The sequence below is a fragment of the Antedon mediterranea genome, chromosome 11 (genome assembly GCF_964355755.1).
Source record: "Antedon mediterranea chromosome 11, ecAntMedi1.1, whole genome shotgun sequence".
NCBI classification, from domain to species: Eukaryota; Metazoa; Echinodermata; class Crinoidea; order Comatulida; family Antedonidae; genus Antedon; species Antedon mediterranea.
The window spans coordinates 9,032,577-9,055,553 of record NC_092680.1 but is presented as its reverse complement, the minus strand read 5'-3'; the positions used below and the strand labels follow the sequence as shown (position 1 = coordinate 9,055,553).

The 22,977-nt window shown below is 33.2% G+C and overlaps 1 protein-coding gene across 5 annotated transcripts; it reads right to left on the bottom strand.

The window, feature by feature from the left end:
* Positions 1 to 1,251: 1,251 nt before the first annotated feature.
* LOC140062469 (perilipin-2-like) lies at positions 1,252 to 14,991 on the bottom strand. Of its 5 annotated transcripts, none has more exons than XM_072108705.1 (9): positions 7,972 to 8,120; positions 7,227 to 7,450; positions 6,857 to 6,939; positions 6,384 to 6,591; positions 5,802 to 5,992; positions 5,238 to 5,417; positions 4,740 to 4,904; positions 4,482 to 4,607; positions 1,252 to 1,733 (listed from the first exon to the last, which is right to left on the bottom strand). In XM_072108705.1, the coding sequence occupies exons 2-9, from the start codon at positions 7,441 to 7,443 to the stop codon at positions 1,638 to 1,640; spliced, it is 1,266 nt and encodes a 421-aa protein (XP_071964806.1). In that variant the 5' UTR covers positions 7,444 to 7,450; positions 7,972 to 8,120; the 3' UTR covers positions 1,252 to 1,637. The 5 variants fall into 5 exon arrangements, with proteins under 5 accessions (XP_071964806.1, XP_071964803.1, XP_071964801.1 ...); XM_072108702.1 differs by lacking the exons at positions 1,252 to 1,733; positions 7,972 to 8,120 and adding exons at positions 2,910 to 3,848; positions 14,856 to 14,991; XM_072108700.1 differs by lacking the exon at positions 1,252 to 1,733 and adding an exon at positions 2,910 to 3,848.
* Positions 14,992 to 22,977: the final 7,986 nt, after the last annotated feature.

Here is a 22,977-nt window from a genome sequence, read left to right as displayed (position 1 = left end):
CTATATACTTTTAACTAGAAAGTTAATGTTAAGTTTGTTATTTCGGCCTAAGAAAATGTTATAATTTGTTTGATTGTTGAAATTAATTTTTGTAAATTTAATATGCCATTAATGATGACTTAATCAACTTTTGTTCTCTTAATTTCATAATAAATCATACATATGATACATACACTTCAAGAAAATGAAATAAAAAATCGGTGTTCCCGAGCATTCTAACGATATATATTAATTTTAAAATTTAGCATATTTTCACCATTTTGTTAACTTACACGTGCGTAGCCTGTCACTTTTGACGTGCTCGTATAACGCTGTTTCGCGTTGAAAAGTTAATACAATATGATGATATTGTTAAAGAAAGGTTATACAACAGTAATCGGACAAAAACAGTGCGCAATAACGTTTGACGCGCATTGCGCGTGCAAAAATCTGCGCACTTATGGCAATTTTTTAAACGCTTAAAATTGCCTGAAACGTACTCTAATTTAATCGAAAATAAATTCTGAAAATGTTGAACATTTTAAGCGTGCGTACGCATGCGTTATATGCGCTACGCACGTAATTGTATTGCCATATGATGAAATATGACCTGAAATTTATGAGTACCAAATTTTGTTTAAAAGTGATTCATGCTTGTGAAGATATGATTACAAACGTGATTTTGTTAAATCGCGCGTAGACCGCGTAATGTTTGATTGCGCACCGTGAAAACATAACCACATCGATTCCTGGCCATAAGAAATATACTCTGAAAAATTGACTTAGTTAGATGAAACTGATATCAAGATAATTGACGGACAAATAGTGCTAAGGAAAAAATAAATAAATAAATAAATAAATAAATAAATAAAGATTCTGACAGAATCAAGAGGTTATATGCATGAATGCATATAACCTAATAAAATCAGTGATGTAGCCACTAAAAATAAAGTGGTCCGGTTTTCGCAAGCTCAAGCCTCTGGGTTGTCAAAAGCCTCTCTGAAAAATTGGTCACATTGAAACCTTACCAATCGTACTGATGGCTACGACCGTAAAAATAATAGAAACAAGAACGTTTCTTTTTATTTTATTATAATTAATAAAATAAAACTAAGAACATTTCAAACTGTATGTGATACAAACTGATCATCTTACCACTAACTGGTTTGTGAGCATGTGCACATGTTTTCTGTGCTGTGCTGCTTATGGCCGGCTCTCAATGCAACCAAAATTGAAACAAAATCTATGTGACAGATATATTTTTTTTTTTTTTTAATACTTTAACAATAAATAAAACTACAGTTACAAATAATATATTTTAGGATAGTTATATTTAAAAAAAGAAACGTTTCCAGCTAATATTCTAAAACCCCACCTTTTTTGTTCTTTGTAATTCAATCTGTTTTTCTCCCATCTTTATTTTATTTTAGGCACTTTGGGACAATAATGTATTGTTAAAAGCGCTATGTAAATTTGACAACAATAATATTAATGTAACAGATTATTATAACAGTTAATTTTAGTAACAGTATAAAAATGAGAATATTTACTGTAAAACCTCAAAAAGCAGGTACTAATTGTGGCCAGTATGGTAATTTAAGTTTTTAATTAACTACAGTATTTTATTTTATTAAAAGTATGATTTAAAGTCAAAAGGCTTAATCACTGTTTTCACTACTGAAGAGATCCACGTCATTTTGGTCAGAGCCCATACCAAAATCAAACTCTATGCCATCCATTTCAACCTCAGGAACCTGTAAAATAATACACACAAAATGTCACAAAAAAAAGATATAAAAGATGTGAAACGTGAAGTGTAGACATTATAACATGACTATTAAACCATGTGCTGAATACTTAGTACTTTATTTTATGTACAGTGCTTCAAAGGAAATAACAAAACATTTTTAAAACATAAAATATAAAAATGTACAGCAACTAACAGTTTCATATTTTGTTAAATTTACTAAATATGATGACATTTGTGCACACAAGTGATGATAGTGCATGGTAATGAAATTTAGCAATGTATCACCCTGTCGAAAATAGATGGTAGCCTGTGTAATGTTTGAACAATTCTGCCATGACACACGCCATTACATTTGAACCATGGCACCAGCAGATTTACATCTTGTTGCAACAAAAGCTTAATGCCATGTCATACTTTATTACGGTATGCAAATGAGTATTAAACTACCTTGATGTCTTTAGTTTCAAGGTAAAATGACTATTTAATAACATAAAGAATTGCATTATGTTCATTCGGATTACTGTAATAACAAGTACTGTGAAGCTTATGGAAAGCAGAATAAAGAATTGTTATACCAGCTGCTAGACCACAAAGGACTCATCAGCAGAATTGGTGCAGGTCTTTAATGTAGCAGACTGGATGATTATGTGATCACAGTTTAAGTTTTCTACAAATTATTTATTGTTTAGATACAGAATGTACAAAATGAAAAAAAAAATATGTTGCTTATATTGGCCTCATCTGCTTCAAATCTTCAAAATCATTTTTTTTTTTATTTAAAGAATACAACTACTGTATTTTTAGAATTAATAAAACACAATTTATTGGTCTTTTATTAAAATTGAACATTGCTTGAAAGCATGCATTTCTGATACTTCAGTTTTTATATACATTATATCCAATAGTTAGGTGTATTCTCCTCCCTGCCCCTTCCTCCCCATAAGACCAAAAATATTATTATGAGTTATCAAGTTGAATAGAGAAATAGTGTAGTTACAAAAATTCATACTGTACAAAACTGTAGAATAGCATTTACAAATGTTTTATAATTTATATCTTCAATAAACAATGAGCAAATTTAAAGTGATTTTGAGGTGATACACCAGTGTTAATAAATAAAATGTTAGTAAAAACAACTATCGAAAATAGGAACCAACACAAAAACATGGAAATCTCAAATTATGAATTTATTCAATAATGAAAACAATAAGGCAAGAGTACGGAGGATAACAACAGCAATATTAATAGCTTGTTAATTATAAATTTATGATAAATCAAGTGTTATCAAACTTACTAGTGTTACAAAATAGATGAAAGGGAAGTTGTGAATATTTATCACATTTAGTAAAGTGTATATCCGAATATATATCACATATAGCATTCACACCAGATACTAATCAGGAGCTTTTGATTTGCGACGACCAATGACATGTCAATTCATTGTGTGCATGCAGGGAAGTTGGGATGTGTTTCCGTGCTCCCCACCTTGAAACAGTTTTAATGGTTTCTAGGTCTAGGCAACTACTGACAACACATTAATTGAAATGACTTTTTCTTACGTGGTTACAAATCAAAGCTCTCTATTATGACAACACACACACAAAGCTTATTCCTTTCCAACAAATTTCATTCCATTGTTAAATGCCGATATTATCTCAGGGATGTGGATACCCCCAGACAGCTTGTATTCTAAAGTGACTATGGAACCAGTATGGTAATCCCTCACCTTTAATACAAGTTTTGCATTTAATTTCATGCAACTTTGTACACCCCAATTAACTGGTGCTGATCTATTTAAGCTAAAAACACTTAACTGCAAACAACAATTTAGAACATTTTCAGCGTCTAAATGCGCTTTCATGATTAGTGAAGTATTATTTTGTGATAGTCAAATCTCTGTGTCACTAGCATCACTTTCTGTAAGATCCTCATAAAATTCATAATCATCATCATCATTTTTTTGTTTATCCTCTTTCTTATCACTCTCTTCTTCATCCACTTCTTCCTCTTTCTCTTCACCCTCATCATCAACTTTTTCACTACTCTCATCCCCCCTTTCTGGTATATCATCCATGGTGATTTCTGTTTCCTGTTCACTTCCTCTCACCTGTCGGGATACCTAAATGGATAAAAAGAGAAGGGAAAAGAAAGAGGCATGGATGTAAATGACTATTTACTACTAAAAGCATTTATGAAAAAAACCAAGAATAATTACATGCAGCCTTCACCATTAGCTAATTAAAAATCAAAGCATTCCACTAAAGCAGGTATATTTACAAAAAATACTAAACTGCGGTATATTAGGTATATAAAATGTTAAATAAGTGTAATTAACACCTTATGTCTGACACACACAAGAGCCAACTAGCAGGAATAGTCTGGTGTGTACAGTACCAGAAATTAATTTTCTAGCATATATGCCAGATTGCTAGAGTTCTCATTGTGCCCGGCTTTATTAATTAATAAATTAATTAAATGTAAAAAACATGCAAATTAATGATGATTTAAAGTAATAACTGTATAAAAAAAAATACAAAACATCTGTATAGCATGCAATGAGAAATGTAATATTTGATCAAAATAGTAGATGGCTGTTCTTGCAAATATATTAATGGTTTGTTAATGTAATTAAACACAGCCTGGGAAACACCAAGATCTGGCACACTACAGGTTTTGCCATTGCTGCTAACACAGATACATATATTGAAGAAACATTACATGAAGCACAGTAATAGTAAGAGTTTGCACCTACCAGCCACTGTAGAGGTCTCATGGTTAAGATGTAGTCGCCAACATCCATTGTTAGTTCTTGAAGGGAGTTAAGATGATGTCTTGCACTGGTTACTACATTGCTTGGAAGGTCTCGGAAATATTTAGCCTATAAGAAAAAATATATTTATTTATTTGTTATTTTATATTTATACGATAACACCAATTATGTTGCACTACAGACATGAAGGTCTGATGACTAGACTACAGCATCAGTACAATGTTGCATTTATATACAAACCTCTTGAAGTGTATGATACAGGGAATCCGCAACAACAAGACCATCATTGACCTTTGTACGAATGTTCTGGGGCATCATGGAGACAGTTGTTGCTAGGTTAACACTGAGGATTCTTAAACGTTTTGAAAGTACACGGGCAATTGCCAAAGTCTTCTTTTCTGCTGCCTGTAAATTAAACAACAATATTTTTTATTAAACTTACTATATATTTTACAGAATTGAGATCAGGCCTAAATTAACTATACTACTGATTTTCCTAATCGGAAGTACAAAACCCTAGGCCTATTAAACTTTAATGTATTGATTAAACCAGTTTACTATATACATTCTGGACACTTCATTTCTTTGTTGATCCAATTTAGATTATGCTACACTATGATATGGACCTGTACTTGTCCACAGTCAGATGTAATTGACTACATGAAATATGATCCACCAAAATTGTACAGTGATTTGGTCCTTTTCAAAAAGTGTTTTATTATCATAGTTTTTGCTTACCTCGGCATGGTTTCCCTCGTTGTCTAAGGTTTCTTCGTCTTCATCAACATCCTCATTTTTTTCCTCCTCTTCATTTGTTGTCCAATCATTCCATGTTTTCCACAATGTTTCTTGAGTGTTTCTCACATTGGCACGTACGTTCTCATTGGCTGAATCGATGTTCTTCTTAGCATAATCAATCTTTAGAGAAATTTGAAAAACCTTAATAATGTTCCATCATCTTAGGAGCAATATTTCATCTTTTTAAAATTGAAATCACCCTAATTAGTTCAATTATTTAAATAAAAGTATTTACTGAATTTTAGGTAGTTTTTTACTCTTAAATGTTCAACATATTATGCAATCTAAGTTCATTTCTATGTTCAATCCCCTGTGCTTTATCACAATTGTGTAAACTATATAGAAACAGCCAAAAAACAGTATTTATTCGAATAAACGCGTAGAACATCATTTTGGATAAACACCTCCTCGAATAAATGCCCCACAATATTGTAGTATAACACATCTACCCTAAACCAGTTGAATTAATTAATTTATAATATAAACATGTGAATTATTTCTTACCAAGTCCACAGTAAAGTGAAGTCTGTCAATGGTTTCCTGACTTCTCTTCTGAATATAATGAACTTTCTTGATGGCTCGCTGGTAGAGACGACGACGGACCTTACTTGACAAGGTAGTTACACGCTTGATGGAACCAGGCTCTTCATCAACCACAAGGGAATGTTGTGGACCCTGAACTACTTCATCAGCAACTGAAAAAAGAAATAACTCAATTAATGTCTTTCAAATTAAAAACAATTGAGGAAACCATCACATGATGAAGCAAACTACTTTAAACTTTTATTTTATCAGAAAAATCAATTTAATCTTCCAATATATAAGATTGTTAATAGTAACTTGTTATGAATTTTATTTAAATTCTAAGGCAAATATACTATCCAACTTCAAATCTTCAATTTTTGAAAAATTCACACTGTGTTGTTTACAGAACACACATTATAAAACCTCAACAGTGGAATTTCATTATTTATGTTTAACCAATCTTTCACTTTTGACGAATTACAGGTTATAATTGTGATTAAAGATGTTCACTTTAATACAACTATATCAATACTGTATCTTATTGATGCTTAATAAACATACTTTGTTCTTGTTCATCATCAGACAGTTTCTCATCATCTGATGGCAAGTAGTAATCTACAGCATTTTCAGTGACAGTGAAGGCAGTTGTAACACCACTGAACACCAGATTACCAACACGAGTATCAACTAATCCATTCATGTAGGCAGTGCTGCTTTTCTTACTGTTGTCAATGACCTTCCAGGTCTCATCTTTAACCTTTGACACAACCTACAATTGATGATAAATCAGTGAACTTTCAAAATCCAATAATCATTTATGTTCTAAACATACCTGCAGTTGAAATTCAAGTTGGAGATTGGGTTTCACAAGGTAACGAAAAATATGGAAGTGGCTGTTTAAATAAATATGGTAGTGTGGTTTAGTCAGGACACTATTTCTTATTTTCCAAATGCTTTGAACAGTTGCAAATAGGCCTGCAATTATGTTGCTTAAGACAATTGTTAGGAGATCTATTAAGACCTATAACACTTACCTTTTCAGTTGGTTCAGTAATGATTGGAACTTTCTCCTCCAATTTATCAAGCTGCTTGCAAGCATAACCGTTCACCATGGCAACTGTAAATATAAACACATTTCAGTCAAACTACATTCCAATTCATGTTAAAATAGATTAAACATGAAGCTTAAATGGCTAAAAATTTACACCACTATTGATTGAACTGATTGATTGATGAATTACAGATCAATTGATTATTGTATTGATTAATAATGTATTGATTAATTGCTTAATGATTGATTCATTTGACTACTGAAATGGATTCAATAATATAAATAAGGGAATTGATCGATTTGATAACAAAATTAAAAGTTTTCCCCAAAAAAGTTGTGTCCAATAAACTTACTGGGCTTTTCACATCGATTCACAACAGGCTTAGCAGTGGCAGCAGCCAAGGCTACTGACTTCTCAGCAACTTCAAAGGTACAGCGAATAAGGCCACTCTTTTCCTTTGACATGTTGTAGACATTGGCTACCTGATCGATGGCAGTGCACACCATTGGGTAGCTAAGAACACGAGAGTACATCGTACTTGGTACTTGCGGGATTACCTCAGTAGACATGGTGGTTCTGTAAATATAAAATATGAACTAATACAGTATTTAATAAACATTATAGCAGAACCGACTCCTCCTTTGTTGGGCATCGCCATTGCTTTTTAAGGGACACTCATTAAGGGGACAATTTCCTGTAAAACGAACGAGGGATGAATATATTCTATAGATTGACATGTGAACTGAAATGTGTCGTTTCCAATACTTTGTGCAATAGTCAAAAACCATTAAGTATAATTTATCCAACAATTCTTTTGACAATAAGAGTTTAACTTTTTTTAATATAAAAATACAGAATGGAATAGAATTTCACAATACAGTAATGATACAATACGACTGCATATAACATTATTAATAATAAAATGTATGATAATTAAATGCAATGCAGCAAAATAAACTAAAAGAATAATTAATTAGACTAATGATTAAGAAATTATTTCCAACACTAACTTTGTACAGTACTAGCCTTTAATAACTCTAGATTCTAGTGTAAAAACAGCTACATAGGCAGGCCTAAGCAACACAGCAAATACTTACCAGTTTTACAGTAGACTAGTTATTGTGTAGGAACGAAACAGACTGTTCTTCTTGAATCTCAATTACAATTGAGCAATTCAAAGGGAAGTCAGCTGTATTAATACTATTGTCTGATTGGACCTTGTTCTCACATGATTGCATCATGCCTGCTTGCAATGCATGCACAATGAGTCACAGCTTGACTTTCATAATGAGAAGGTCAAACGAAATCGGTATTGAAAGTACTACGTGTTTGAATAGCGTACACCATGGAATTAACTAGCCAGTTCTGGTAAATACTGTACATACATTTGACTTTCTCCTTCTGAAAGTCAATGTATGGTTTATATATACAAGAATATGGTTTATACTGTAATGAGTACTAATCATCATATGTAATTAAGGAACTATAAAATTATATATTAATTATTAATTCTCTGAAATTTTTTTTTTCAGTCATTCAATTAGCACTAAGGTTCACCTTCCCAATTCAACTCTATGTTCCATTGTATCAGGCTAATTAATCAGAGAGGTGAAAATTTTTTTATAAATGATTCTGCTCTTATATCTAGTTATTTAAATCTTTCAGTCAGCCTGTTCATATGCTTTTATTTTTTGATAATTTTCAGTTTCAAAACAAGTTTTAATGTCACAAATACTCCTGTGTTGTGCTTGTAACATAAAATTTGATAGTGAAACAAAGTCCAAATTTCACAACATTTATTTTTTTAATTATTACAACATATCGGCAGGGCATATCTCTACCATATTTGGGTACCTCCCACTTTTTTGTCAAACTAGTTAATTGTAGACAGAGCTTTAGCTTTAGTTCTGGTGTCCTTGTCTCTACCAATGACATGAGATTTCATTCAAACTCAAATGAGTTATTTATCAGATCTTAGAGACAGATAACATGAAGGAGGAGATACTTGAACCCATACAAACTGTGTGTCAACAATTCCTTCTACTGTACATCTAAAAATAGCCTTGGGATTTTTCAAAAACAAAAGTGATGTAAATGTCACTTTGAGATTTTCACCTTCGACTTCTAAACCACATTCTTACAGTAAGCAATACTAGAAAGTAGTTATGTAGGTAGGCTAGGCCATCTAGCTATGCCAGTACAGTTGTAGGTAAACAGACAATTACGTCCATGAACGATCGGGCTCATCATATAGATGATCGGGTACATCATAAAGACGATAGGGCCCATCATATGGACGATCCGGCCAATCATATAGATGATCGGGTACATAATAGAGACGATCGGGCCCATCATATAGACGATCGGGCCCATCATGATGATCAGGCCCATCGTATAGAGACAAACGGGCCCATCATATAGACGATCGAGCCCATCATATAGATGATCAGGCCCATCATATAGAGACAAACGGGCCCATCATATAGAGACAAACGGGCCCATCATAGAGATGATTGGGTCCATCGGGTCTAGGACAATTACCCCCTAGGACAACTACCCCTCTAGGACAACTACCCCTCTAGGACAACTACCCTCTAGGACAACTACCCTCTAGCTACCCACTAGGAAAATTACAATTACGCTACACCTTTGGACAACTACGATTGGTAACCAAATTAACAAGCTGCTTCTTTTGGTCCCAATTGTATTGTAAAATCAAATTGTGTGCGAGGAGGGGACTACGAGGACAAACTATGAAAAACTATTTCCTCAATTGGCGCAGTTAGATATGTTTTCATAATAGGAAAACTAAGAAATGTATGAACCTGTCAAACGGGGGAGAGAGAGATTGATTTTCAAATCGTCTAATGTAATATAGGTGTAGGTTTTTTTTAAATCTAAAGTAACATTAGGAGGTTCTTTGCTGTAGAATACGATTTGGAATAAAATGAAATAAGTAGAAATGTTTAAGTCATAAATACATCATGGATATAATTATTCTAAAAACGTTTATTATCCTATTTTCTCAGGAGTGGGGAGAAAATGTAAAAAACAAATAAATTAAAGTTCTTCTATGAAGTAATAAAAGCCAAACCAATATTCCAATATTACTGGATTGAAAAAGAAAAGAGAGAACAAAATCGGGTCAATTTTATCGATATTTAGGGGCTGCTCCAGTCCCACTATCTTACAACTAATACCCTCTAGTCCAACTGCTATGCCCTTAGGTCAACTACACCACTAGAACAACAACACTCTCTGAACAACCACACCTACACCTTAGGTTATAATTACGATTGTAAACTTACTGACATTCAAAACGTAGGGAGAAAGATTGTTAGTTCATAGTTCATTAAAATGAAAGACTGTTTGATTGACTGGTGCAGCTAGGTAAACTGTACAGTATGTTCCTAGATTTATTTACGGCATCTTCATGTCACACAAGAATAAAATAAGCCACCCCTTTATTTTTCAAGATTGGAATACGTTTTAATAATTTGATCGATTCTCGTTTAATGTAAAATAACTGCCGACGATACGCATATTAAAAAATTCAAAAGCTTTCATTTAAGATCAATCTCTCTCCTTATGCTTTGAAGTTCAGTAAGTTTTACAAGATAGTAATTATAACCTAAGGTGTAGGTGTCATGATATAGGTGTGGTTGTCCTAAGGGCATAGCAGTTGTCCTAGGGGGTAGTTGTCCTAGGAGGGTAGTTGTCCTAGGGAGTAGTTTCCTAGGGGGTAGTTGTCCGGGTGGAACTTGTCCTAAGGGGTAGTTGTCCTAGAGGGTAGTTGTCCGGGTGGAACTTGTCCTAAGGGGTAGTTGTCGTAGAGGGTAATTGTCCGGGTGGTAGTTGTCCTAGGGGGTTCATTGTCCGGGTGGTAGTTGTCCGGGTGGTAATTGTCCAGGGGTGGTTGTCCGGATACGGGGCCCATCATATAGAGACAAACGGGCCCATCATAGAGATGATCGGGCCCATCATAGAGATGATCGGGCCCATCATAGAGATGATCGGGCCCATCATAGAGATGATCGGGCCCATCATATAGAGACAAACGGGCCCATCATATAGAGACAAACAGGCCCATCATAGAGATTATTGGGCCCATCGTATAGAAACACACAGGTCCATCATAGAGATGATCGGGCCCATCATATAGAGACAAACGGGCCCATCATAAAGAAAAACAGGCCCATCATAGAGATGATTGGGTCCATCATACAGAGACAAACGGGCCCATCATAGAGATGATCGGGCCCATCATATAGAGACAAACGCGGGCCCATCATAGGCCCATCATAGAGATGATTGGGCCCATCATATAGAGACAAACAGGCCCATCATAGAGATGATCGGGCCCATTTCTTTATGGTCTCGATAGCCAAGTTGATTGTTTGTAAATCTGTTTCATCATAGTTTTTAATTAAAATCTTGGCATACATACCAAGTGGACGAAGTGAAATTTTGTTCATACGTGGGTATAGTACTGAGTATAGTTTTTCCAATCATTTAATTTTCCGTTGACTACTTATTTAATGGAGTATGTTGAGCGTTGAGATTGTTCTTAAAGAAAAAGCTTGCGTTGTTAACGTTTTCTATTCGAATGATTTTCTGTTGAGCACAATCCGTTTACAATTCAAATAAAAAAAGTAATCAATGAATCTTTAAGTTGACAACGAAAGTTCCCAATCGAATAAGACAACTGACTGTGCCTCCTAGCAGAAGTTGTCGTGAGCTTGATTGATGTGCTTTTATTTTATTCTTATGTTCTTTTTTGCTACCAAAAATATACCGTCCAGCAGAAAAGGGCCATGAATGGTTTAGTATTACAAGCAAGAATAACTAGATTTGAACTTTTCATTTTTTAACAAGTTACTTATCTGCACAACAAACGCCACGCCATGTACGTACGTTGGAATATAAAAAGATTAATCATTTTGTGCCTGATGTCATCAGTCTATTAAATAATTTAATACAGTTAGCATTTTATATATTATTAACTTAAAGATTGAAACACAAAAAAATGAAGGTCAAAATATACTAAATTTTAATTGGCCATATTCAATTCAATTCAATTCAAAGAACATTTATTCACGTCTAATTAAAAGACAAAAGTAACAAAACAAAATGGCAAGTGATAAAACAAGAAAATGGACGAAGGCAAATCCCAAAAAGATTACAATCTTGTGACAGGATTGCCTTTACATATTTAAAGGGGGGTTCCGGGTTTAAAATGAATAGTAAAAAATGTAAAATATATTTGTTTAGTCTCTTGAACGGTAAAAGTTTCAATTTATATAAGCGCCCAGTGAAGCAGAACGAAGGCTGTGAAATGAGGCCAGATTACAAGTGCAGCTACGGCAAAATCACACTGTGGTTACAGAATAGGAAATTCGTGAAATGGTCAATCTTCCGACGACTCGTTATCATTAACCATATCAATTACTTTTTTAAAATTATACTTATCTGATGTAATTTTAGTCGGTCTTCCCATTTATAAAGTCAATTTTCTATGAAAATCCATCAAAACAGCGAAAAATTAGATAAGTTTGCACTTTACGTTGCCGATTTTCGCACTGACTTAGGGAAAGCCTTCAAAATCAATGAAGCGTAACGTATACATTCCTGCTGAGCGAGGAGAGCGAGACGACGATACACGCGCTCTCTCTGCCCATGCCTGGCATCGTCACGTGATAAGCAGATACAGTATACAATACCAAACTGGTCGGGTCGAGTATACCCCGACTACAATCACAACATGAACGATGTACAGTATTTGATAGAAGGTCGACTCGACCTACCGGAATGGTATAGATAATATAGCTCGAATTAGAGAGAGTTGGAATATTTGTAAACATAAGTATTGTTAATTTTAACAAGTGTAGCTTATTATAGTAAATAAAAGGCCTGGTAGTATCAATTCGCATAGGGTCTACTACACTAGCTAGCTCAATTTTTAACTGGGCCGGATCGGCTAGGTCTCCTTCCTACTACAGGTCTACGTGCTTGATGCAGTATCCGCTTTTTTGGAGAGTAAACTAGGCCTATTTTAGGCCTACTTATTAGACGATCGGGACACCATACGTGCGGACGGCGATCGGACCTTGTTTTGCCTCAATATTTACAGCCGATTTTTGTAGAACGTTTTAGGTTTACATTGTTTAGGAGTTTGCTTGATAGGATGGGTTTGGAATCCACTGAGTTTTGTTATTTATGGGCCAATCGTTTAGTAATAGGCTAGCTAGGCCCATGAATGATGGCCCCAATGTTTTAACGTAGCCATCGTGGCATGGAATCCCCCTAATCAGAAATGGCTCTCACACATGAATAAAATGATTTAGGCTAGGCCTAGCCTAGGCTTAGTACGTGAAGCCGATATACGATCTGTACTATTCGAGGTATAAAAATAGTATAATTTATGACTCCGTAATCTGTACTAAATTTTGTATTTCATTAAATGTCAAATAAATATATGCTACTACTGTTATTATTACACTTTAGGCCTAGCTTAGAAAATCTACAAAAAAATGTATTTCACAATGATCGGGTGGTCGTCGTTTGACAGGGGAGAGAGAACACAACGTACAAGCTTGACATCGCGAGTTTGGAATCCACTGATGACGTGATTTTGTGAATATTAATGAGCTTCCCTAAGCTGCTGAAAAACAGACTTTCCATGAATTTACCCTAAAATGTATATGAAATTTAATTTTTCTAATTTCTCGTTATTACTTCTTCATTCTGACATGTCTATATTGCTATGATATTTTTTATTTAATAAATAAACGATATTTAGAAGCAATTTTAAACCCAGAATCCCCCTTTAAATCACTTGTAATATTAAAGTTATTCACTTTAAGTCGAAAATTCAAGACAAAAACAACAATTTTACGTAATTAATAGCTAAATTAATTTGATTACATTTCGTCTGGAAAACAAAGTAAACAAAGATTTCAAACCATGAGTATACATGCATGATGCTAATCAGGATTGTTTACAACTTGTCACGGTTGAGAAGGTGTTTTCACACCGATCTCTAGGAAGTTTTATGATTATGCATACAGAGCAGCCAAATATGCGCATTGCATTATGAGATATGTTTTGATCTAAAACTTTGACTGGAAGTCAAAGTTATTTTTTGAACCAAAAAACGTGATTTGAAAATGATTTTTTTTTCCGACTATTTTTTGGTCAAAGTTAATAACTATTGTGATACTTCAAAATGACCCACTTTTTTTCGAAATCTTTTTATTTTTATTTTTTTGGAATTTGACAAAGGGACAATACATCTTTAAACATTTTATAATTCTTAATGATTCTATATTTATATTTGATGTTGAAGTTGGTACTTTGTATTGTATGCTTTAAATGTAAATTGTAATCCATCTTCTCTTTTTAATTGCCCTATACTGTAGATATAACTGATAGTAATACTGACAAAACCTTTTAGACTTAAACATTAGGAACTTACTCCCAGAAATTATTCCATTTGACATCCTAAATTGAAGTCTCAATATTGACCACCATTTTAAGTTATTATTTATATTTTACTTCTCCATAATTTATTTTATGTTGTTGGTATACAAAATAATGAATGTTTAAGTGTAATGTGTAAATGGTACATATAATGGCATGAGGTGAATGATGAAAGGTTATATTTCAACGAGGCGCGAGGATTTTATAACTGTAGTGTTAATTATGTCAACAAACGACCAAACAATCCTAGGCCTAGACCTAGCAAGGCTAAAACGCTTGGCCTAGCCTAATTAAACCCTAGGCTAGGTAGGACTAGGTAGGCCTAGGCCTAGGCCTAGTAGTAGCCTACACTCTAGCTATTAGGGTAGCCTAGGCCTAGCTAGGCCCACTATTCTACAGTACAAAATAACTAGTTTATGCCTAATTAATAAGACTGATGATAGGCCTACTACTAGGCCTAAAAAGTATCTGTCAATAACAAGTATTTGCTTTCTAATCTTACATAACTATAGTATAGGCCTGGCTGGTGGTATCTGGTGGTGTTTAGTAGGACCGTGCCTCTAGCTAGAGTACTGGTATGGATGGTAGGAGTGCAGGTATATAAAATATACCAAATTGGCTAGGTATGGTTTGGTATACTTGAGAACAGTGATAAAGAATAGGATAAACTTAACAATATACAACAAAAAACGTACATTAATGTACGATCCCGTTTAACACTGTTCTCGACTATAGTCATTTTGGTATACTTGATCACAGTGATAAAGAATAGGATAAACTTAACAATATACAACAAAAAACATTAATGTACGATCCCGTTTAACACTGTTCTCAACTATAGTCATTTTGGTATACTTGAGCACAGTGATAAAGAATAGGATAAACTTAATAATATACAACAAATAACATTAATGTACGATCCAGTTTACCACTGTTCTTAACTATAGTCATTTTGGTATACTTGAGCACAGTGATAAAGAATAGGATAAACTTAACAATATACAACAAAAAACATTAATGTACGATCCCGTTTACCACTGTTCTCAACTATAGTCATTTTGGTATACTTGAGCACAATATACAACAAATAACATTAATGTACACGATTCTGTTTAACACTGTTCTCAACTATAGTCATTTTCATATACTTGAGCACAGTGATAATATGAAAAACATAATAACACTATAATATTTGTAGATGAATGACGCGGACACGTACATATGTTCATAAGTAATTGATATAAATTGACTTTTAAAAGTGGAATTAACACAAATGATTGTAGATAAATATGACGTGAATTGCACGTACATTATGTTGATGAGTAGTATATTTATATAAATCGACTTTGAAAAGTGAAATAACACTAATATTTGTAGATGAATATGACGTGGACACGTACATATATTGATTAGTATATTGATATAAATCGACTTTTAAAAGTCAAATTAACACTAATATTTGTAGATGAATATGACTTGGACACGATTTACATATGTTGATGAGTATATTGATATAAATCGACTTTTAAAAGTGAAATAACACTAATATTTGAGGATGAATATGACGTGGACACGTACGGTACATAATGTTGATGAGTATATTGATATAAATCGACTTTTAAAAGTGAAATAACACTATTGATTGCAGATGAATATGACGTGGACAAGTACATTTATTGATGAGTATATTGATATAAATCGACTTTTAAAAGTGAAATAACACTATTAGTTGTACACTATTGATCATATATGAATATGACGTGAATTGCACGTACATATGTTGATGAGTAGGCCTATATTGATATAATTGACTTCGAAAAGTGAAATAACACTGATTTGTAAATGAATATGACGTGGACAAGTACATTTATTGATGAGTATATTGATAAATCGACTTTTAAAAGTGAAATAACACTAATATTTATAGATGAATATGACGTGGACACGTACATATGTTGATGAGTATATTGATATAAATCGACTTTTAAAAGAGGAATTAACACTATTGATTGTAGACGTGAATTGCACGTACATATGTTGATGAGTGTATTGATATAAATCGACTAAACGTTAAATAACACTATCTTGTACAAGTACCCTCACTTGCACTGATGAAGGGCTAGTGTTGCCCGAAAACTCTGCTAACTTTTCTGGCTGTTTTACTTTATCGTTTGGATTTAGCTTTTCGCTTCTTTTTTTGTATCTCCATTGAGACCACAGCATTGTTATTATTTCAGTATTTTGCCTTTGGATTTACTAATATTAAAAGTGAAATAACACCAATGACTGTAGATGATATGACATTTATGTTGATGTATATATTTTTGTATATATAATATGCACACGTACATACGTTGATAGGTATTGATATAAATAGATTTTTAAAAGTACGGTAATAGACACTTTATTTGTAGATGAATAGCCAGGGGAGGGGTTGGAGTTTCGAACAAACTTCCCTGTGCCCGTCCTACGGTTTTTGTGAACTTTTTAGTTGCGTGCAAACGCGACTCTACAGCTCACTATGTCGATCGGTCGGTCGGTAAACACCAACTCAAATTTGAGCACGCGACTGCAGCCATGTATAGGCCTATGGCCTGTTTATACTAGAAATCAGCAGTGAAAGTATATGTAAATAATATGTGTTAATATAGAATTAGTTTTTTTTATTTAATAAATAGTATTAAAGTTGATCTTATTCTTTATCTGTGATTAATTATACTCAAATGACTATAGTTTAAAACAGTATTAAACGGCATCTTACATTAATGTTATTTGCTGTTTATTCGAAGTTTATCCTATTCTTTATCACTGTGCTCAAATATACCAAAATTACTATAGTTGAGAACAGTGTTAAACTGGATCGTACATTAATGTTATTTGTTGTATATTGTTAAGTTTATCCTATTCTTTATCACTGTGCTCAAGTATAGCAAAATGACTATAGTTGAGAACAGTGTTAAACTGGATCGTACATTAATGTTTTTTGTTGTATATTGTTAAGTTTATCCTATTCTTTATCACTGTTCTCAAGTATACCAAAATGACTATAGTTGAGAACAGTGTTAAACTGGATCGTACATTAATGCTTTTTGTTGTATATTATTAAGTTTATCCTATTCTTTATCACTGTGCTTAAGTATACCAAAATGACTATAGTTGAGAACAGTGTTAAACGGGATCGTACATTAATGTTTTTTGTTGTATATTGTTAAGTTTATCCTATTCTTTATCACTGTGCTCAAGTATACCAAAATGACTATAGTCGAGAACGGTGTTAAACTGGATCGTACATTAATGCTATTTGTTGTATATTATTAAGTTTATCCTATTCTTTATCACTGTGCTTAAGTATACCAAAATGACTATAGTTGAGAACAGTGTTAAACGGGATCGTACATTAATGTTTTTTGTTGTATATTATTAAGTTTATCCTATTCTTTATCACTGTGCTCAAGTATACCAAAATGACTATAGTCGAGAACAGTGTTAAACAGGATCATACATTAATGTTATTTGTTGTATATTGTTAAGTTTATCCTATTCTTTATCACTGTGCTCAAGTATACCAAAATGACTATAGTCGAGAACAGTGTTAAACGGGATCATACATTAATGTTATTTGTTGTATATTATTAAGTTTATCCTATTCTTTATCACTGTGCTTAACTATAGCAAAATGACTATAGTTGAGAACAGTGTTAAACTGGATCGTACATTAATGTTTTTTGTTGTATATTTTTAAGTTTATCCTATTCTTTATCACTGTGCTCAAGTATACCAAAATGACTATAGTTGAGAACAGTGTTAAACTGGATCGTACATTAATGTTTTTTGTTGTATATTTTTATGTTTATCCTATTCTTTATCACTGTGCTCAAGTATACCAAAATGACTATAGTTGAGAACAGTGGTAAACTGGATAGTACATTAATGTTATTTGTTGTATATTATTAAGTTTATCCTATTCTTTATCACTGTGCTCAAGTATACCAAAATGACTATAGTTGAGAACAGTGTTAAACGGGATCGTACATTAATGTTATTTGTTGTATATTGTTTAGTTTATCCTATTCTTTATCACTGTGCTCAAGTATACCAAAATGACTATAGTTGAGAACAGTGTTAAACGGGATCATACATTAATGCTATTTGTTGTATATTATTAAGTTTATCCTATTCTTTATCACTGTGCTCAAGTATACCAAAATGACTATAGTCGAGAACAGTGTTAAACAGGATCATACATTAATGTTATTTGTTGTATATTGTTAAGTTTATCCTATTCTTTATCACTGTGCTCAAGTATACCAAAATGACTATAGTCGAGAACAGTGTTAAACGGGATCATACATTAATGTTATTTGTTGTATATTATTAAGTTTATCCTATTCTTTATCACTGTGCTTAACTATAGCAAAATGACTATAGTTGAGAACAGTGTTAAACTGGATCGTACATTAATGTTATTTGTTGTATATTATTAAGTTTATCCTATTCTTTATCACTGTGCTCAAGTATACCAAAATGACTATAGTCGAGAACAGTGTTAAACGGGATCGTACATTAATGCTATTTGTTGTATATTATTAAGTTTATCCTATTATTTATCACTGTGCTCAAGTATACCAAAATGACTATAGTCGAGAACAGTGTTAAACGGGATCATACCTTAATGCTATTTGTTGTATATTATTAAGTTTATCCTATTCTTTATCACTGTGCTTAAGTATACCAAAATGACTATAGTTGAGAACAGTGTTAAACTGGATCGTACATTAATGTTATTTGTTGTATATTATTAAGTTTATCCTATTCTTTATCACTGTGCTCAAGTAGGCCTATACCAAAATGACTATAGTTGAGAACAGTGTTAAACTGGATCGTACATTAATGCTATTTGTTGTATATTATTAAGTTTATCCTATTCTTTATCACTGTGCTCAAGTATACCAAAATGACTATAGTTGAGAACAGTGTTAAACGGGATCGTACATTAATGTTATATGTTGTATATTGTTAAGTTTATCCTATTCTTTATCACTGTGCTCAAGTATACCAAAATGACTATAGTTGAGAACAGTGTTAAACTACATCGTACATTAATGTTATTTGTTGTATATTGTTAAGTTTATCCTATTCTTAATCACTGTGCTCAAGTATACCAAAATGACTATAGTTGAGAACAGTGTTAAACGGGATCATACATTAATGTTATTTGTTGTATAATGTTAAGTTTATCCTATTCTTTATCACTGTTCTCAAGTATCCAAAATGACTATAGGCTAGTTGAACAGTGTTAAACTGGATCGTACATTAATGCTATTTGTTGTATATTGTTAAGTTTATCCTATTCTTTATCACTGTGCTCAAGTATACCAAAATGACTATAGTCGAGAACAGTGGTAAACTGGATCGTACATTAATTTTATCCTTTGCTTTACTGTGCTTTGGTTTGATAAGCAAGTTTGGTTGCCCCGCCCCCATATGCTGCCTACTAAATTAGGATTCCCTAGCTTTTCTATAAAAATTGAAGTACCCACAATGCACGTTATACGGAAGTCATAGTCTTGTAAAATACAGACACAATAGTTTTTATCGTATTGTTTTCATTTAAATATCACTAAGATTGTCTTAAACTACAAACAACTAAAATTAGTGAAGGTATGCAAGTGTTTCTAAATATTTATTACTGGTAGTATTAATACAATTTGGATTATATCATTTTCCAGAAAGGTAGAAAAAAACATAAAATAGTTGAGAATTCTCAACTAGCCAGGATGGTATAGGAAATATAGCTCAGGAGTGATAGCAGCAAAAAAAGATCAAGAATGAATCCGCGATTTTTTGCATTAGTAACAGAGAGTGATGCCCGCCCTCATAAGGGCGGAATGTATACAGACTAAAGAATACTTGATTTAATAGATATAATAATTAAATAGAATTATAATTCATGATTCCTCCAAACTTTCGAGTTAAAATCACGATTTTGAGGCATTTGATAAATAAGCAAACTGCCTTAAAATGTCTTGACATGTTTTGAGAAACTATTCTCATCATCAGAACAGAAAACCGTAAGTACGTAGCTATGTCTTTTTCTGTTCTGATGATGAGAATAGTTTCTCGAAACATGTCAAGACATTAAGATAAGATAAGATAAATCTTTATTGTCATGAACACAACAAGCATGAAATTGGTTTTCCTTGATGCTTAAAAACACATACAATTATATAAAACATTAAAAATATCATACACTACATTAAAACTATATAGTAAACAAGTTATATTTACAGATAAGGAATAAAAAACAACTATATTTGAAATGTTGAGTTGGAAACATGAATAGAGTTGTGGACAAATGATTTCCTACATCGAGTGGTATTGCACATTAAAGGACGAATTCTACCTGATTTATTAACAACATATTTATCATTCAATGGGTGTGAGTTATCTTCCATTATTTTCTTAACTTGGCTAATAACATCATGCCTGTAAACTGCGTCGATAACATTGACATTCCTTCCTATTGTTTTAATAGCAGTTTTCATAGTACGGTACGTCAAGTTTCTTTTATCATATCACTCATATTTAACACACTACAGTTGAAAGTTACTAAGAATAACACTCTGGTGAAACATAAAAAGTACATCATTATTCACGAAAGAGTTCAGCTTTCTGAGAAGGCAGTTAAAGCAGTTTGGTTAGGTTTAGTATATTTAGGAAGTAGATCAGCTATCTTGCAATTCTTTATAATAGAAAATAATGAAGGTAATGAATTATTCATGATTTCTGCCTTAATTGCATAGGGAAAAAAAGAATGCGTCACGGCTTAGATTTGTGTGACCGTCACAAAAAGTTGTATACATCCTGACTAATGGCGGCGCCCTATCGCATGGACAATATTAGTGTTACAGGGAAAACCGCGGATTACTCATTTGGGGTCGCATTCTTGCGATGTGATATTCTTTGATAGTTTAGTAGTCAGGCAATTGTAAGTCTCAACAAGCAACAATCAGAGCACGTGTCGTGGACATCCGCATTTAGCCAATCAACACAAAGAACGGAAGCGTGATAAATGCAGCGGTGTCCGAAAAGGGAGTTCCTGGTGCGGGGGTGCAAACGCACTCGTTCCCAAAAGGCAAAAAGCTTCACTTGTTTAGGCCTAGGCCTGACATTTCCAGTGTATTTTAATTTAATTTAGTAGCTCTATTTTTCAAAAACTAGTAGTATTAACTATCAAACTAGTTTGCCCAAATATGTGGTAGTAAAATTCCCAAATACGATAGTGGTATGACATCATCATGTCCATTATGGGCACATCACATTTTTAGTCGCGTGGACGCGACTCTATAGTTCACTATGTCGGTCGGTCTGTCTCTCTGTCGGTTTGTCGGTCTGTCGGTCTGTCGGTCTGTCTGTCGGTCCGGTATCACTATGCATTGTAGCACGCGACTTAATGGCTGTTGGCCTTGTTTCACATAAAGTTTATAGTGTGACAAGACTTAACAATTCTCTTCAAAATAAAAGAAAAACAATACTTATTAATTTTGTTGATATATTTATTTTATCTTGCATGAATCGGACATTTCGCTACCATTGTAGCAACATTGATTAACAAGTCAAACTTTAAATGTGCTCTCCCTGGCTCAGCACTAAGGCCCCGCCACATGCCTTTTGGGGTCGTTTCTAGCACATCACCAGATGCATTGATGTTGTCGCCTCATGATGTGTGGTGGAAAGGGGGACGTATAATTCTGTGAACCCCAAACACAGTTGCTCACATAGCTTTAACTCTATTCCACCGACCAGCGTGGAAATCGAACCCACGACATACGTGTAATTGTTTTCAGTTTCAGTTTTTATTTTCCAATATAAACAAGTGTAATGAATATATGCAAAAATGGAAGGATGACCATAAAAGAGCAAAGCTCGTACAGTATTTGGCCACCTTAACAAAATAATTAATACATGATACAAACATAATTGAAGCACAGGACGAGACAATACTAGCTAAACATGTTGGCATATGAACTCAAAGATAGTGCAATAAAACCAAACAAATAGTGCAATAAAACCAAACAAAGCAAAAGAACAATGTAAAACATATTTGTAACACTCATTGATAAGTTAAGAGCAAATTATGTTTATACAACTTTTTAAATACTTTGACAGATGATGAATTACGAATAGAAACATGAATACTGTTCCATAAAATTGGACCATGTCCTCTGATAGTGTTTCTACCCATATCGGTAACAAAATTATAAGGACGATAAGTATCAAAGGACCTGATGCCATAATTATGAACTGAGTTTACTCTAACAAAATAATTAGAAAAGTTAGCTGGTAATAAATTATTCTTAAATTTGTACATGAAAACACCTTTTGATAACAACGAATCGATAACCACGACGCTCAGGCGACTGAGCTAACTGGTCATTTTGGTTTTAACAAGGTTAATAGGATATTTATGACGCAATGATGAATTACGTAATACACGTATAAATAGACTATTATCAGCTGTTCCGTCATGTACTTTGTGGCGTAACGGGTGAGTGCTCTCAGCTCTAGATTGATTGGTTTCGAACCTCTACGGATATTTTTTTTAATGAATATTTTTTCTCTTT

What these genes read in the sequence shown, in the direction of transcription:
- LOC140062469 (XM_072108702.1), bottom strand. Translation starts at nt 7,443, where the DNA reads ATGTCTACTGAGGTAATCCCGCAAGTACCAAGTACGATGTACTCTCGT. An exon ending in TGATGATGAACAAGAACAAA is followed by an intron (nt 5,993 to 6,383) that starts GTATGTTTATTA and finishes TTCTTTTTTCAG; the next exon opens with TTGCTGATGAAGTAGTTCAG. An exon ending in TTCACTTTACTGTGGACTTG is followed by an intron (nt 5,418 to 5,801) that starts GTAAGAAATAAT and finishes ATTTCTCTAAAG; the next exon opens with ATTGATTATGCTAAGAAGAA.